General features: G+C 33.6%; 1 protein-coding gene across 1 annotated transcript; it reads left to right on the top strand.

Moving 5' to 3' along the window:
- The first annotated feature begins 269 nt into the window (after positions 1 to 269).
- Positions 270 to 16,517, top strand: LOC132719750 (uncharacterized). The gene is made up of 5 exons (XM_060703600.1): positions 270 to 346; positions 1,137 to 1,202; positions 1,745 to 2,170; positions 6,551 to 6,668; positions 15,558 to 16,517. The coding sequence occupies exons 2-5, from the start codon at positions 1,160 to 1,162 to the stop codon at positions 16,420 to 16,422; spliced, it is 1,452 nt and encodes a 483-aa protein (XP_060559583.1). The 5' UTR covers positions 270 to 346; positions 1,137 to 1,159; the 3' UTR covers positions 16,423 to 16,517.
- Positions 16,518 to 18,099: the final 1,582 nt, after the last annotated feature.

Raw genomic sequence — 18,099 nt, 5'->3', positions numbered from 1 at the left:
TTTAAAATTACATTCGTTAGTAATGGAAAAGAGTACAACTTTGAATGACATAAAAGTGTTATTACGTAAATATCCTTTATGGTCAGTTCTTACCTACTTAGGTAATCAAATGTAGTATTTAGACGGTGGTATCAGAACTATTCCAGTGTTCTGTAAGTATTATATTGGGTTTTAGAAAATAAGAAATTAAATAAATATTACCAAAAAAGATATAATTAGATTTTAGTTCCTTTTCGTAATGTGTATGCACGATAAGCGAAAGGTTCGAATAATATATAAGACGCCACACTTTTAACTTTTTTTCAGCATGAAAAGAAACTTCAACTGATAGAGCAACAGATAAAAGGTTTGTCCTTGAATTTTAATTTGAACAAATAAGAACTTATCCATATACGAAAATTCAACTAGGTCATTAGACCATCATTTGAAATCAAACGTGATACATGTAAAAGTGTAATTCAAAAATCCTGCATCAATTTGAAAAGAATTACATTTATTCCCTTAACTTGCACAAATTCATTAATTGGTTCCTTTTAAAAATGGAACGGTTGTATTTGAAAAAACAGTAATATTATACGTAACTGACATACGGTTTATAACATATGTTATACAAATATACCCGTACAAAATGTATAAAAAGCAACAAAGAGAAGAAGAATTTAAAAAATAAATTGCAGCTACAAAGAGAATCAGATTTTGAAATATAAATGATGGGTGAATAGACATATTTCAGAACATAGGCTTTTGAGGATTTGACACAGTTTATATAAATGAGGTCATGCAAGAGACATTTCCTTAAGAAAAAGTATTGCTTGTAAAAGAATAATCAATAAATATTTATAGTAATTATATTTATAATAGAAAATATTCCAGAGTTTGCAGACTTTTACATTTTAAGTGGGCGGGCAACTATGAACAGAAACAAAAATGTTGTTGTTGTTGTTTTATAGTAACAAACACACAAATGTTGAACTGTCGAAATTATCTTGCAAAATATTTGGTCTAAATATGTATTCTTCACATTCAAATACAAGCCGAATTACTTAAAAATGGGACACGCATCTATTATATTTAACATAATTGCATATTATTTCCTTAAATTTATGTAATTGCTCGAGTTGTGTTTTTATTTACAGATAAAGAAAAAGAGCTTTGGCTTATGCTAAATCTTAGATCCGCGGGAAAACAAAAGAATCTTAAAGGTAGTTAATGAAAAAATACGTAAGAATCTGTGAATTCACAACTCTTATCAAAAAATATTTGTTAGCATTGAAAAGAAGATAAAAGGAAATGAGATTAAGAGCATTATTGTTATATATTTATACATTTTTACTTTTTTGAGGACTAAAATAAGAATGTAACTAAAGTAAGTTGAACTAGCTATATTTGAAATACATGTACATATATCAATAATTCATATTGAAAATACTAATTCTCTAACTTTCCTTGTTGTTCTTGCATTAAAATTGCGCACGTAGGTATATATTAACGAAGACGGAAACATGCTTTAAGCAAGCATGCACTTTGTGTTTAATATACATGACTCAGGCGCCATGTATAACGGATATACACTGGAAAGCATGACGGACATGTGTTACATTTATATGAAACAAAAAATAGCGGAATGAAATGTAACTTATTTGAGAATGGCGCTGATACACATGCAATTTGAGCGTGCATATTTTGATAATACGTTAAACCGTGCATTAATTCTCTATTATGTTTTTTTTTGTTGTTTTTTCAGAGCACTTCTTGCTTGATCTAAAGATAAATATTATTGCTAAAAATGGTGAAAAAAATGCCGAAGGGAATCAACGAGTTTATAAAGTAATGAGAGACTTTATTAAAAATAACGATGATATGACTGGTTCGCCTTTTTATGAAAGCTCAACAGATACACCAGTCTATCGTTTCGTAGATTTCATCAAGGCCATAAAGAAATGCCATATCGTCGATATTTCTCCCACTTACCAATCGTCAATAGACATACTTATCAACTGCCCCAGTTCGAAGGCCATGGAAGATTTTCTTAAGTCCATCATCAGTAACGAATTTCAACAAGAACTGTTTGACCTTAGACGATGGCTACAAGTGCAATATAACATCGAATCGAATGACATAATTGCCAGTTGCTCATCAAATGGCATAGATAAAGCAAAACAACGTCTGCGTAAGTTAAATATGGATAATAATGATATTTGATATATTTTACATTTAACAGTGTATTCTGCTCCAGTCGGTGCATTTGTTATCAGTGCAAATATAAAGTATTTATTGACTAATTAAATCAAAATAAATTAAAAACAAGAACGTGTTTGTTAAACACAAATGCCCCCGGCTCCGATTCTTGTCAGTAGCAATGTTTCAAAAAATGTTTACCCATTCACTCAGTTATGGGCAGAAACATTGCCAAAAAATTGTAAACACAAGTTATATAGCTTGACAGAGTCGTGGCATTTTGTAATTGTGAAATATATAAGTTGCAAAGTCATTGCTTTGACTTGTGAAGTGATAAATATTCAACTTTATCAAATATATATAAATGTAAGAAATCTATACTTGGCACCCTTGACCCACTGACACCTATAGAATATCATGCAAGTTATCTTCCTACCAATATGAAATACACCTGTCAAAAAATAAAGGCTGTATGGGCAAAAATGTTAAAATCTATTTTGAGCATGATGACCTTGACCAAACTGACCCCTAACTCCATCCAAAGGAAGAATACCATGCAAGTTATCTTCCAACCAAATCTGAAATAAATCTGTCAATAAATAAAAGCTGTATGGGCAAAAGTGTAAAAATCTATTTTAGCACTTGTGACCTTGACCCAACTGACCCCTAACTCCATCCAAAGAAAGAATAACATGCAAGTTATCTTCCTACCAAATATGAAATATATCTGTCAATAAATAAAGGATGTATGGGCAAAAGTGTAAAGATCTATGTTTAGCACTAGTGACCTTGACACACTCATCCCTAACTCAATCAAAAGGAAGAATTAATACCATGCAAGTTATCTTTCTATCAAACATGAAATACACCTGTCAATAAATAAAGCCTGTATGGGAAAAAGTGTAAAAATCTATTTTTAGGACAAGTGACCTTGACCCACTGATCCCTACCCCAATCAAAAGGATGAATACCATGCAAGTTATCTTCCTACCAAATATGAAATATATCTGTCAATAAATAAAGGCTGTATGAGCAAAAGTGTTAAAATCTATTTTTAGCACTGGTGACCTTGACCCAGCTGACCACTAACTCCATCAAATTTTATGTTCCTATCAATTATAAATGACATCTGTCTATCGAATATGGTTAATACACCTGTAAAAATGTAAAAATCTATTTTTAACATTGGTGACCTTGACATTGGTGACATTGACCTTGACCAAAATGACCCCTTACTATACCCAAAAAAGGAGGACCTCCCTTGGCATGTTTGCATTAAACATGAAAGACATCAACCAAAAAATAAAGGCTGTATGAGCAAAAATGTTTAATTTTATTTTCTAAACCAGTGACCTTGACCTTGACCCTAGAGACCACTTACTCCACAAAAAATCAGAGGACCATTAAAGGTATCCACCTACCTAATATGCAAGATATCATTAAATAAATTAAGCAATTAAGAGAAATTTACGATAAATCCAACTTGCCGGAATAGGTTAACCAGACAAGGCCCTATTTTCAAAGTGAAAAAATGGAAATTACTGGGAAATATGGGCGACACATTTATATAACTTGGCAATATCATGTACTTTGTATTGATAAGTAAGTGTGAAAATTATGAAGCTATTAGTATAGATAGAACTTAAGATATTTCAAACTTGCCGTTTTAGGTTAACCATTATTCATTTTCTAAGTGCTGAAAAGGGCAATAACTTGGTAAATATGGAAGCCATAGTTATGTAACTTGACCAGATCATGTACTTTGTATTGATTAGTAAGTGTGTAAACTAAGAAGCCATTGGTACAGGTAGAACTTAAGAAAAATCCCACTTGCCGTTCTAGGTTAACCTCGTACGGACAGACGGAAGGACGGACAGACGGACGGTTCAATTACTATATGCCCGGGGGATAAAAAATTTTGCTCAATATCATTTAGATATCTAAGGAATTTTGAATACGTTGATATAAATGGAGGGTATTCGTTGCCAAAAATCTAGCCTTGTTGTTCTGAGTTGAACAGTTTGTTTACAAACAAAATACAATTGTATTTCTTTGTTTGTAAACTCCGATGTTGCATTCTTGGATTGAGTTTGCCGATTTAACATTGTAAACATGTATTTAAAAAATAGGTTTTGTTATAAGACAAAACATTATCTGGTTTTCTGAGATTAGCAATACCAAGTGTTCATCATAACATGCGAAATACTCATTCTTCGTGTATACGCCGACAAAAACAGAAGTTACTTTCTTAGCTTTACTTTGTCAAACTATCATGATTCGAATCAGCATAATCCAGCTGTACACGTTTTGCAATAGGTGATACAATAAGCTCCGCCCATTTTTCCGCCCACTACATCATCGTACGTATTAATCCGCTTATTTTCGGTATTTACCGTCATCGACTGGTTCTCCTTAGGCGGTCTGAGATCACAAGGAAGCAAGGAAACAAGAACATGCACCGGCGTAGTTTCCGTTAACCTTAAAACATTATGGAGCCTTTTATGACAGTTATTCACCAAACATAATTCACTTGCATGATTGCCATTCTATACCCTTATTCAATCAACATCAGCGAACTTTACATAATTATAGGCCTATTAGTTTTGAAACGTTGTAGATACCCCATTTCCTAAAAAGAGAAACTAGAAAAACTCACCAGGAAACCGTCTCATTGGGGTTTTTTGAGGATAAATATTTTTCAAGGAAGTTGAAATTAGTGTTAAGACTATATTCAACATGCTCTCTTTAAAGATAAAAAAATTTTACTGAAGTAATTCTAATTTGCATAGAAAATTTATTGAGTCACATCGACAGTTAAGTTGCTACCTTACCACTTTCAAATTTTCAAGTCAGCATCTGATAGAGATTTTACTTCGATCAAATACTTATACAGACCAAATTCTGGCTGTTGTTTTTTCCTAATAGTAGCATTTACTTTTACATTAATAACCTTAATACTAGCGTATGACTTGTCAAGAAAAAATCTTTTAACAATAGTAAAATAAAAACCAAAGTTGTATGTACCCATTCGTACATATCTTTAAATTTTTACAATACTGTATAGATATATTGTACCATTTCCACTATTTTTTTTTCAATTATAATATTTAAATAAGTCGAAATGTAAGTATGCTGATTATTAATTTATGTATACCTTTTGATCAGAAAGACAGCAAGTCTAGGTAACAGCTATTGGCAGCATGTATACACAGATTTTAGAGCTGTGATTGATTTGATAAAATGTATATAAAAGGGTTCGCCAACGTCAGCTTACATTTATTTCATAATAAAAGGCTAAATCACATCCTATGACTCAAAGCTAGAATACACTGAATATATATTTCATCATTAAAATGGGACAAAATAACAAGTTTCTGGTTATACAATGGAATTATCAATAGTAAGCTTTGCATAGTTCCGTTGTTATACACTTAGTAAAAATATGGGTTTTTCTACAACTAAATATAGTCCTTCAAGGAAATGAAGCACAGGCTTACGGTTCAGTTCTATTTTTTCATTTTGCCAAAAGTAAAATTCATGTGTCGCATTCTAGTACAAACTGATGAATATTAAGCAAATGGAAACAAATAGTTCTGTATACGAATTCAACAAATTATAGCTTCTAAAAGTGGTTTGTGTCGTTATATATGGGAAACATTTCCTTATGTTAAATGACAAACTTTAGTTTTTGCATATTATTATACTCACTATCAGTATCATGACGTGCTACCAACGTCGTCACATTGTTACATTATATCTTAAGCACTTTTGTATTGCATGTACTTGAATATCCTGTGCTAATAATACGTTTTAAATTCAAAGCAACTTTAATGCGGTTGATGTATTGACATATTATTATATAACAGTTTCATTTAATTTCTCTTTATATTCTGCTGTCGTGAAAATTGGCTCCGCCTTTTAAATCTTCGTCTATTTCCGTGATGTTGCCATATATGAAAGTTTTAAAATCGTTTACAAAATTAATGTTAATCGCGTTCGAATGTAAATGGAAAGTGTGGTGTCGTCAACCTGAAAGTGTTAACTGGTGCAGTTACACTCTCAACGTCATAATGTGTTCTGTGCGTTTCATCGTCTACTTTTCGCAATTTGAAGTTATACATTCCTAAATACAGTTTGCAATTTATCTAAGTTACATGTTACCAACTTTCATTTTGTCAAATCGAGATAATCCAGTGCAGTATGTAACTCTCGGATCGACAATAATATTTTTACTTATCTGTTAAGTAGAAGTATGCATTGTCAAGTTTCAAAGAATGGATTTTTGGCAACTAAAAGCCTCCATATATATTTTCTATTCTGTAAACACAAAAACATGTACAGATATTTGAAAGCGTAAATCTACTGTCTTCAGATTTTACTGACGTAACCAGAACTATGACTTGTGCCGAGCATCAAAATACACAATGTACTCTCTATTGTCCTGACCATGACACGTTTTTATGTACAGCATGCAGGGAATCAAAACATGGGTAATTATACATTTCTTACAATCAGTAATTTATAGTGGTTAATATGGTACAATAGTTATCAAATTAAACAAACGCATTTTTAAATCGTGCGACAATGACTGACAACTTATCTGTCAGAATCATTAAATTTGCTTTCTCTTAAATTACTTAAAAATTTGTTTTAGAAAAAGTATGGTTTGACTAAAAAGTAAAAAATAAACATTTGATACCTCTTATTTGAAATATTTCCAGCTGCCATAAAGAATCTGTGTATCTCTGAAATAGATTTATAATTGAGATTAATCTAATTATTTGGTTGTTGGTAAAATATGATTAATGAAAACAAAAATGTCAGCAATAGTGAAATCTCTTTTATACAACAAAACAACATTAATTGACCCGACACTTTTATTCCTCATTTTAATTCAAAGCGTGCGACAATGACGGTCAGAAACATTTAAGTTTGATTTCACTTAAAACATTTGTAAACAAATTAGAACAATATATTGTTTGACAAAAATACTCATTTGATACTTTTATTGACCCGACACTTTTATTCCTCACATTAAGCTGCGGTCTCACTTACTACCTGCAGAGCCCAGGACCATCCCGGTAAGTTCCCGGGTGAAATTATTGTTGCAGTCACACTATCCCCGGCAGCACATTTTGTAAACAAATTAGAACAATATATTGTTTGACAAAAATACTCATTTGATACTTTTATTGACCCGACACTTTTATTCCTCACATTAAGCTGCGGTCTCTCTTACTACCTGCAGAGCCCAGGACCATCCCGGTAAGTTCCCGGGTGAAATTATTGTTGCAGTCACACTATCCCCGGCAGCACTACGGTAATTCCCAACTAACCACCCAGGATGCGCTCCGGATTTTCAAGGCAGAGCCCAGGTGAAGCTACGGTTCATACCGGTGCTTCCCCGGTCGTTCCCGGATGACACCGGAAGAGCCCCGGTTGACCCAGACAGAGCCACGGTCGATCCAGGCAGAGCCCTGGCAGAGCCCAGAACGATCCAGGCAGAGCCCCGGTAGAACCCCGATGGATTGAAAACGAGTGAAAATGATAACATTGATACATAATTCTTATTAAATATAATATCTATTGTTCCAGAATAGTAATTCATGATGATTTTCTGAAACAAATCCTTATGCAAGACTGGATAGAAGGGAAATGGGAAGGAAGGGTTTTAATACAAACAAGAGCAATCATCGCAAATTGTCGTGATTCTTTTGAAATGAACCGGTTTTTGCCGCGGCTCTACCGGGATCAACCGTAGCTCTATCGTCTTCCTCCGGGGCTCTGCCGGAATCCTCTGGGGCCCTGCCGGCATTCACCGGGGCTCTGCCAGCATTCACCGGGGCTCTACCTAGCTCTACCGGCTATATTATACCCCGGATCATCCCCAGTTTGTGCCGGTAGAGCTACGGTGCTTCCCCGGTGTAACCCCGGTCGTTCCCGGCGGAGTTAAGGATGAAGCCGGCAAAGCTATACTTCCCGGATCATCCCGGACCACCCCGGTAATATTAAATATTTTATTCCATCCGGAGTTACGGATGTACCCCGGTTGTTCCCGGTCGTACCCCGGTCGTTCCAGGATCACCCCGGATGTCTCCCGGGGCTCTGCCGGGATGTAAGTGAGACCTTAGCTTTTGAGTGTTGGCAGAAAAATAAGTCTTGTTATAGCAATTGGTCGTTATCACATTTGGTCTACACTGAGATACAGGTACAGTGAGCGACTAAATGGCTTCGAATCACTGGAGTTTTTTTTATTCAGTAGGCGATGTGGTTTTAAAACTGGGCGCTGCATTGAAGCTTGTAACATCCGAGGTTAGCCAAAATTATCCGTTTCTGTTTTGGCGCAATATGACCTAAATTGTGTTGACCATTACGCCGTATAACAAAACAAACAAACAAACAATACATTTTCATATCGACAAATTCCAGAATTTTATTGTTTGTTTTATTTATTAAACAGTTAATCCGCCAGATCGTCTTTCATATGACACTTTTCTTATATGAAAAGGATTATATGATAAAATTTGAACCGGAATCTTTTATCTTTATTCGTTTTATGTAATAGTTATAGTACATGAAACGAGTTAGTTACGAGGATATAACACTGGCTGGGGCGACATCAAGGGGTGTTTCTGCTAAAAAATGGCGAGGCCGTTAGGCCGAGACAATTTTTTTTGCAGAAACATCCCGAGATGTCGCCCCAGCCAGTGTTATACCCCCGTAACTAACGAGTTTCATATACTATAACTGTTTTATCGCAATGACATAATGTTTTCTTTTTTGTAATAGAAACAAATAAATAAATAAATCGTTAGCTACATTACAGTTATTTATGATAAGGCAGTTTTTTCAAGTTGTTTTCGCTGCCGCAAAAAAAATATACAAAAGACATCCAATATTAGAGGCGGATTGTATACTGTTACCAAGATTGATTCAAGATTAAAGGGCTTTTTTTTCAGTGGAAATAATTCATTCAGCGGATGTACCTTTTGATTAAACGAGAGTAAATTTCATTTTATCTTTGTTTATATTTTTCATTGTATTTATATATTTATTTTATTTTACAAAATGTATTTTATTGATTTCATTTTTAGCTCACCTGAGCTTGCTCAGGGTGAGCTTTTAGGATCGGTGAATGTCCGTCGTCCGTCCGTCCGTCCGTCGTACGTCCACAATTGCTTGTGAACACTCTAGCGGTCGCATTTTTGCCTCAATCATCATCAAACTTGGTCAGGATGCTTATCTAGTTGAAAGCTCGGATGAGTTCGAACATGGCTCATGTCGGATACAAAACTAGGTCACAAGAGCTAAAAATAGAAAAACCTTGTGAACACTCTAGATGTCACATTTTTGACCCAATCATCATCAAACTTGGTCAGGATGTTTGTCTAGGTGATAGCTCAGATGAGTTAGAACATGGGTCATCTCGGTTGAAAAAGTAGGTCACAGGAGCTATAAATAGAAAAACCTTGTGAACACTCTAGTGGTCACATTTTTGCATCAATCATCATCAAACTTGGTCAGAATGCTTGTCTAGTCAATTGCTTGGATGAGTTCGAACATGGGTCATCTCGGATGAAAAACTAGGTCACAGGAGCTAAAAATAGAAAAACCTTGTGAACACTCTAGTGGTCACATTTTTGACCCAATCATCATCAAACTTTGTCAGGATGCTTGTTTAGATAATAGCTCGGATGAGTTTGAATATGGGTCATCTCGGATGAAAAACTAGGTCACCGGAGCTATAAATAGAAAAACATTGTTAACACTCTAGCGGTCACATTTTTGCATCAATTATCATCAAACTTGGTCAGGATGCTTATCTAGTTGATAGCTTGGATGAGTTCAAACATGGGTCATCTCGAATGAAAAAGTAGGTCACCGGAGCTAAAAATAGAAAAAACTTGTTAACACTCTAGCGGTCACATTTTTGCATCAATCATCATCAAACTTGGTCAAGATGCTTGTCTAGGTGATTGCTCGGATGAGTTCGAACATGGGTCATCTCGGATGAAAAAGTAGGTCACCGGAGCTATAAATTGAAAAACCTTGTTAACACTCTAGTGGTCACATTTTTGCATCAGTCATCATCAAACTTTGTCAAGATGTTTGTCTAGGTGATAGCTCGGATGAGTTCGAACATGGGTCATCTCGGATGAAAAAGTAGGTCACAGGAGCTAAAAATAGAAAAACCTTGTTAACACTCTAGCAGTCACATTTTTGCATCAATCATCATCAAACTTGATCAAGATGCTTGTCTTGGTGATAGCTCGGATGAGTTCGAACATGGGTCATCTCGGATGAAAAACTAGGTCACAGGAGCTTAAAATAGAAAAACTTTGTTAATACTCTAGTGGTCACAATTTTGACTAAATTGTCAGGAAACTTGTCTAGGTCATTGCTGGGAATAAATCGACCATGGGACATCTCGGATGAAAAACTAGGTCACAGGAGCTAAAAATAGAAAAATCTTGTTAACACTCTAGTGGCTACTGTTGTGATCCAAATATTCTGTTAATTGGTCTAAAAGTTTGTTTTGATGATTTCTAAGTCAAGATCCAACATGGGTCATCTTGGATAAAAAACTAGGTCACACCGCCCAAATATGGAAAAACCTTGTTAACATTCTAGTGGTCACATTTTCGACTCAATTATCATCAAACTTGGTCAGGATGCTTGTCTAGGTAATTGCTTGGATGAGTTAGTTCGAAATCGCATGTGAAACTAGGTCGCCGGAGCTAAAAATAGAAAAATCTTGTTAACACTCTAGTTGCTACTGTTTTGATCCAAGTATCCTGGAAATTGGTCTGAAAGTTTGTTTTGATGATTTCTAGGTCAAGTTTGAATATGTGTCACCTGGGTAAAAAACTAGGTCGCACTGCTCAAATATGGATAATCCTTGTTAACACTGTAGTGGTCACATTTTTGACTCACCTGTCATGAGACTTGGTCAGAATGCTTGTCTAGGTAATTGTTTGGATGAGTTTGATAAGTCAGGTGAGCGATCTAGGGCCATCATGGCCCTCTTGTTTTTTTTTTGCTACTGGGAATGGTCGTAACCACTGCCCCATTGGAGCCTCTATGAAAAAAAATGCATTGATATATACAAGGTGCGAAAAAAACTCGACCGATATATAACAGTCGAGTTTTTTTCCTATATGAATCAATGAAAAAACTGTACTGTTATATATCAATACAGTTTTGAAATGCTCATTGAAGTGTACTGAGTATAATGGGTTAGTAAGAACAAAGGAAAAGGTCAAAACCATGCGGTAAGAAACAGACAGTTGTCAATATCAACAAACAGTTTAACAAACCGGCAAATAATAGCAGTGAAGGGTGCAGACCTTTTGAACATATGCTTATATATAAACACGAAACTTACAGAATTATAGGTACAAACAATTTGTTCATACATTCGTTTATAATAGCTGCCATATTTTTTGACGCCAGTTTTTGGCAAATTCAACGCTAATTTATTTCTGCACGCTTAAAAAACGAATACATACCAGAAATAAATCGAAATTGAGTGTGGAACTAGTTTTCCCCCAACAAAAGTACATACGATTATAAACGAAATTGACAAGCCGTTTGCGTACGTGTATATACTTGTACATATAAAATTGAAAGAATATGTATGAATAAACCCGGAAATATATCTTATGTAAGTAAGGGTGCAAGCTTTTTTCGTACATACTTTTTGTATTTTCTGATCGCAGACATTCAATTTCTGGAATAGCGCTTCCCGACAAACCTTAAAACACAAAACAGCTTAAAACTACCGATGTAAAAGAAAGAAATATTTTATTATGTTACAAGTATCCAGCGAATTATAATGCATTCAAAGCTTAAAAGTAACTTTGGCTTATAGAGTCACAATCACAAATTACGCCGATGAATATTTTTAATCAATGAAAATTGCTCGGCTATTTCCGTGAATCTTCGGATTATTATGCCGCCTAAATGAACATTTGTTACTTAGACCTTCTGAAATATAAATTAAGGGTGTTGACTCTAGGCTAGGACAGGAACGAATTTAGGGCAATCGACGATCGATAATCAATTTTTACCATAATGTCTTATAAGTTAAATACCCGATAATTTAATCCACATAAACAAAGCGCTATTTTACCGAGTGCCTCTATGGCCACACTTCAGCGCGTATTACACTGTTGAGTAGTGAAATATTATATACATGTCGGAATGTTTTTGCGCTTAATTATTTTACATCAATGTTAAGGTAGACCATGGGTAATGCATTACCTCCACTTTGAACAGTATTCAAGTAGGCTAGAATCACTTGTAAACTAAATTGAAATTGAGGGGTGTGGGTTCAAACCCTAGTAGGGGAACCGCATTTTTGCTTTCTGTTTTTTCTTTTTACCATTTTTCATGTATGTCTCAGATCCCTCATGGAAGAAAAAAGTGTTAGATTTTAACTGTATAATTATTGTAGGTAATTATTTGCGAAATAATGCCAACTTTAATAGCACATATGATACCAGATATTTTCAAAGTTTAATTAAATAAAAAAATCATCGCAAAAGTGTTTTATATTTCGCATGATCAACCAATATACTATTAAGAAAATTTAACCAATCTTTGAAAGCAGTCCCTCATTGTGGTAAATTTTAGGGATATTTGGAATAAGGGATTTTTAGATGGGAAATGGTAAAAAATTAGGTGTTTAAAGTGGGTGGGGGGTAGGGTAACATTTTTTTACATATTAAGAACATTTTGTTTAGAAACAAACATTTTTGCTTGTGTAATTTGTTACCTTGAATGCAATAGAAAAACATTTTTATTATAATTGATTTATATTACAGATAATTTAGAGTTTCCTCATTTCTGAAAATAAGCTCTTCTAATGGCAAAGTCTTAGGTTCAGAAATATATCCATAACTCATAAACCACAAGGTTAATTTTATTTAAATTTTGCATACAGGTGACCTTGAAGACATTTAACTGTCCTATGTTGTCAAATTTACAGTTCCGTATGGTGCCCATTACCCATGGTCTACCTTAAACAACAGGTTTACCATTAACAAAATATCTCGAAATTAATAATGTTCTACTTGAAAATAAAGCTAGTTCCCTTGCGCTGGTCACTTATTTACACTATACTCTAGCTCTTACTGAAAACTCTTAAACGGAAAAAAACCTGAAACTTTCCTGTGCTTTTGTAGATTTCTCTCAAGCTTTTGATAAAGTATAGATTGTCACTTATTTTACATAATTGAGCGGTATCGGCGTCGTTCATTTCCGAAATAAGGGTAAGACAGGGTAAAAATGTGTCTCCTGTCCTATTTTCCATGAACTTAAATGACCTCCAAACTTATTTACAGAATAGTGGAACTGTTGGATCACGACGATCTTACTTTATGGCTTACACTTCTTGTTTTTCTCTATGCAAACGACATTATCCTGTTATCGAACATCGCTGACGATCTCCAAATTTGCATGAACAATTTTAATTATTACTGTAATAATTGGCATCTAAAGGTAAACTAAAACAAATCTTAAATATTAATTTTTGATGCTCGATAAACAAGAAATGATATATTTTATTTAGGAGATGAAAATATTGAGATATCCAATTCTTACCATTTCTTGGGTGTGACATTCTCTTGCTTAAAGCTACAAACAAGAATCTAAGGCAATGTACGACGTATTTACGTTTTACCACTTAATGTTATTATTAAACTATTTGATCACACTGCTTTACCAATAAAACAGTCTTGGTAATTGCAGATACAACATTCACATTGTGAAGAATATTTCAAAATTTTAGAGCAATCTGATTATATTTCTTTACAGCAATTTATAAACTTTCAGTAGGAAAGTGATACGATGGTACTCCGTATAATACATTGTGTAGCGAAAATCAAATCAGTACCGAACAGCATTACTTTTTACATGTGTTTTTCAGGCGACAAAGAGGGCATTTTTTCCACAACGCAAATTTAATACATAAACGCGAAATTTCGCTTAAATCACTATTAATATCAAATAACATACAGTTTTAGGGAGCCTTGTAACAAATTTTAATTCTACTATGAAAACAACCTTAATGCCTCCATTCAAGATTTCATTTTATATTACTCATTCGTTATTTTGTTTGTTTCCTTTTAATTGTATGTTATATATGTTATGTGCAATATCTTATTTACTAATGAAGTCATTATTTCAGTTAGAAATGCAAGTATATATTATCTTATTGTATAATTTTTAAATCGATATAGCTCACATTTCACAGACAGAGTCGTTGCCAACATAGTCCGATAAATCCCATTGGTTCATTATAATTAAGATTTTCTCCTATGCATGTTGCAAATTTAATTATAGTGTATCAAAATAACCATATACAGGAAAATACATACAGATACACAGTATGATTAAGATTGCAAATATCAGAAAATACCACAGAGCTTGCATCCCTTTGATTACATTTTCGTCGGACAGAATTGCAATAACCGTTTTCTTTCTATCAAACTTGAGTATACTTGAGTATATGTACTGTTAATGTTTGTTTATCTCGGGTACATGTATACAAACGCTTCTCAGTCTTAATGTTTAATAAACTTTGTTATATATGCATTCTCAATATGGAACAGATTGCACTAATTCTTTCCAGTAATGACGGATACATTATAATTATGAACCGATTTACTTCCGATCTATCGGACTAATACTTACATAGGCACGCCAATGAAGCGGGCGAAATCACTGTAAACGACAACAATGAGCGACCTATTTTAATTATTAGATATAAATTACTAAATAAGGAGACAACAATGATATTCGAATAGTAATTGAAATCTTTAGAAGACTTCATCGTATTGTCACAAGGTATATTAAAATATACTGGCGAATATTCCCTTCCATAGTTATTGTCTTGTACAAAACTTAACGTACATGCCTTTTAAACATGCAAATAGTATTAATACATTTAAACGAAAACTATTTATCTATAATTAATATAATTTGGAGTTAAATGTTCGTGAAGTTGGCAGCCTAGCACTTCACGAACATTGGAGTTAACCCGATGTTTGTAAGTAAGTAAATAACGTCTTATTTAACGATTCACATTCGGTTTCCCGATCTTCTAATTAAGCCACAGCTTAAATACACAATTACAATGTATAAACAGTTTACATATACATAACATATACACGAACGTCATATTAAAATATGAGTCGTGTTATTAAATGTCTATAATTAAAGTCATGACATTAAAACTAATGTAAAGGACCGTAGAACTTTCAATGTTAAATGCTATATGATTGTATGGCTAGTGTTTTTTTTTTCGATATCAATATATTTTTGAATTCATTATCATAAATGAACATTGTGTCAATTTTTTTTTTCTATTTATACAGAACTTGTCATGGAATAAAACAACTTATGTCTGAACTGTCTCTTGTTGAACAGAAACGTCGTCTAGCCATCAAAAAATGCAAAGGAAGTTATAGCGTTAGGATAGATAATACTTTGTTTAAGAGAGACAGCAAGGATACATTTGGGTGTAATATCTCTTGTATGTGCATGCTTCTTAATGGTGAAGTTCTCCTTGCTGATTTCACGCATAAAAGGCTGAAGAAACTGGACAGTTGGTACAAAGTAATAAGTTGCACTGATGTAATTGTGCATCCCTATTCTGTATGTTATATAGGCAACGATATAGCTGTTGCTGGTTTAAAAGGCAATTCCATACAGTACGTGAATGTGTCAGGTCATATCAAACTAACTCAATTAGTGAAGCTAGATCATGAATGTTTCAGTCTAGCTTACCACGATGGCACACTTTATGTTAGCAGTGCAGACACACTTTACAAATATGACAAATACTGTAAACAAAAGCACATCATCTGTCCTAAAGAGCTGCACATGTCCAATATATACACAATTGCTATTAGTGACAACGGTGAGCGACTCTACATCAGGACACATAACGGACTAACTTCACTGGATGCCAAAGGAAATCATATATTCAGTTCACAATTGGACGGTAATCGCTGTCATGACATGTGTATTGCTGGTGAAGGTATTGTTCTTATATTAGCTTTAACAAACAATGTTCATCAGCTAGATTATAATGGAAAATTAAAGTTTGGAACTGTAAATGCCGTGCCATTTGGTATTTCAATACAATCTATGTGTTTCGACAGAGAAAGATGTAGACTTATTGTTGGTGGAAATGAAGACATTATACGTGTTTATAATTGTGAGTTTTTGCCAAAGTAGTTGGGTAAACCAAGAACTAAATGAAAAATGAATTGTTAAACTACATTTATTATCAACTTAATAAGTTTTTATGTTGTTTATTTCTTCCTCTAGTCTTTTTTAATATATTTGTTTTCGAAACTTAAAAAATTCCCTTTAAATTTTCATTTGTAAATCATGTATTTTAACTTTAATTTTTCGAATAAGGGGTTGAAAAAGTTACAAGTTTGCAAGTCAATTTTTTAAAAGGCAAAAGGGCATTTTTTTATATTGAGATTGTTTTAAAACCTGCAAATTCTTTCTACAAACAGTTACAGTCTATTTTGGTCATATTTTGCAATAAGTTTAAGGAAAATATAAATAATTATTTAAAGTGGGGAAAAAACAATTTCCTTTTCGCGTTTTTGCGTTCCTCCATGTATTCGTAAAGAATGGAATAAAAACATTTGAAATTCAAACCGGTTTGACATTATTTTTTTGTGGTTTTGTTTGTATGTGTGTGTGGGGTTTTTTTTGTTGGTTTTTTTATTGTTTATTTTTTGTTTTTTTTTTTGTTTTTTGGTGAAATTTGCGAATTTCAGCTTAGGAAGTTATGATACTGTTAAATAGTTAAATATTTGTTAAGTATTTCTTGATCACTATTAATTGTTATTCTTCCTTTAATAAATTTACTTGTTGAGAATCAAATATTTTTTGTTATTTACTGGTCAGCTCGGTCGATCATGACGTGCGCTCACCCGCTACCAGGGTAATCAGTCTATCCGCTACCAGGGAGATATCAACGCCTGACTTTGCCAAGAAATAATTTAACCAGTCCAGTAAAGTCAGCCGCTTGTACGAATATCTAGATTCTAGTCTTTACTCTACCCGCGCACACATCTCAATATCAAAATAATTACATATTGCAACTTTAACGATATTTAGTTAACTTACTGAGGCAATAGCATGAATAAAATTCGACCTCCATGCACATTTCGCACGTACATATACATTTTACATGTTTAAATAAAATTTTGAATACAAATATGAGTTGAGGCGGTGTGGACCTTCAAAACGAAGCTCCGTGAATTGAATTTAACACATGTCTTTATTTAAATGTTTAATAGACGGTGACAAAAAAAATCTTACGTTAATAAATTGGTTCTTCGATTTGTTCAATATTGTCATGTGCATTTGTTTCGGGTTCAGTTTTTACAGCGAATAAATGAACTTTCGAGAACATTTATACATAATACCGTGCTTAGTTATAAATATCAGTATTTATACAATTATAAAACATCTACATACATGTACATTGTAGATCTAGTTCAACCTCTTTTCAAGTTCACAACTAAAAGACAAATGTGCAAAATACCAGAAGATATCACCTTTTTTTAAACATGAATCTTTTGGGACCGACCTATGAAATAAACGATAGCCGTATTATGTCAAACAATCCTTTCATATATTATAACAAAGTTAGGTAAATCAACCAATGCAAGTTCAAAATGAAGAGTTATACACGTCATCACCAGGGAAAATTACAATATTGTCTACTTGTTTCGGTAACTTTATGACCTTCATCAAGACAATTAAAATCAAAATTCTAGCTATTGAATGACCTTTGGTCTTCTTTTCTCGTTATGATATTAATGCATAAAGTATTCATGCCACGAGCATAGGCACTTGGTTTCGGGATAAAAAGCCTTTTGAAGGGTT

The sequence above is a fragment of the Ruditapes philippinarum genome, unplaced genomic scaffold (genome assembly GCF_026571515.1).
Source record: "Ruditapes philippinarum isolate M1 unplaced genomic scaffold, ASM2657151v2 ctg221_1_1_1_1, whole genome shotgun sequence".
NCBI lineage: Eukaryota > Metazoa > Mollusca > Bivalvia > Venerida > Veneridae > Ruditapes > Ruditapes philippinarum.
This window is presented reverse-complemented; position numbering and strand designations above follow the sequence as displayed.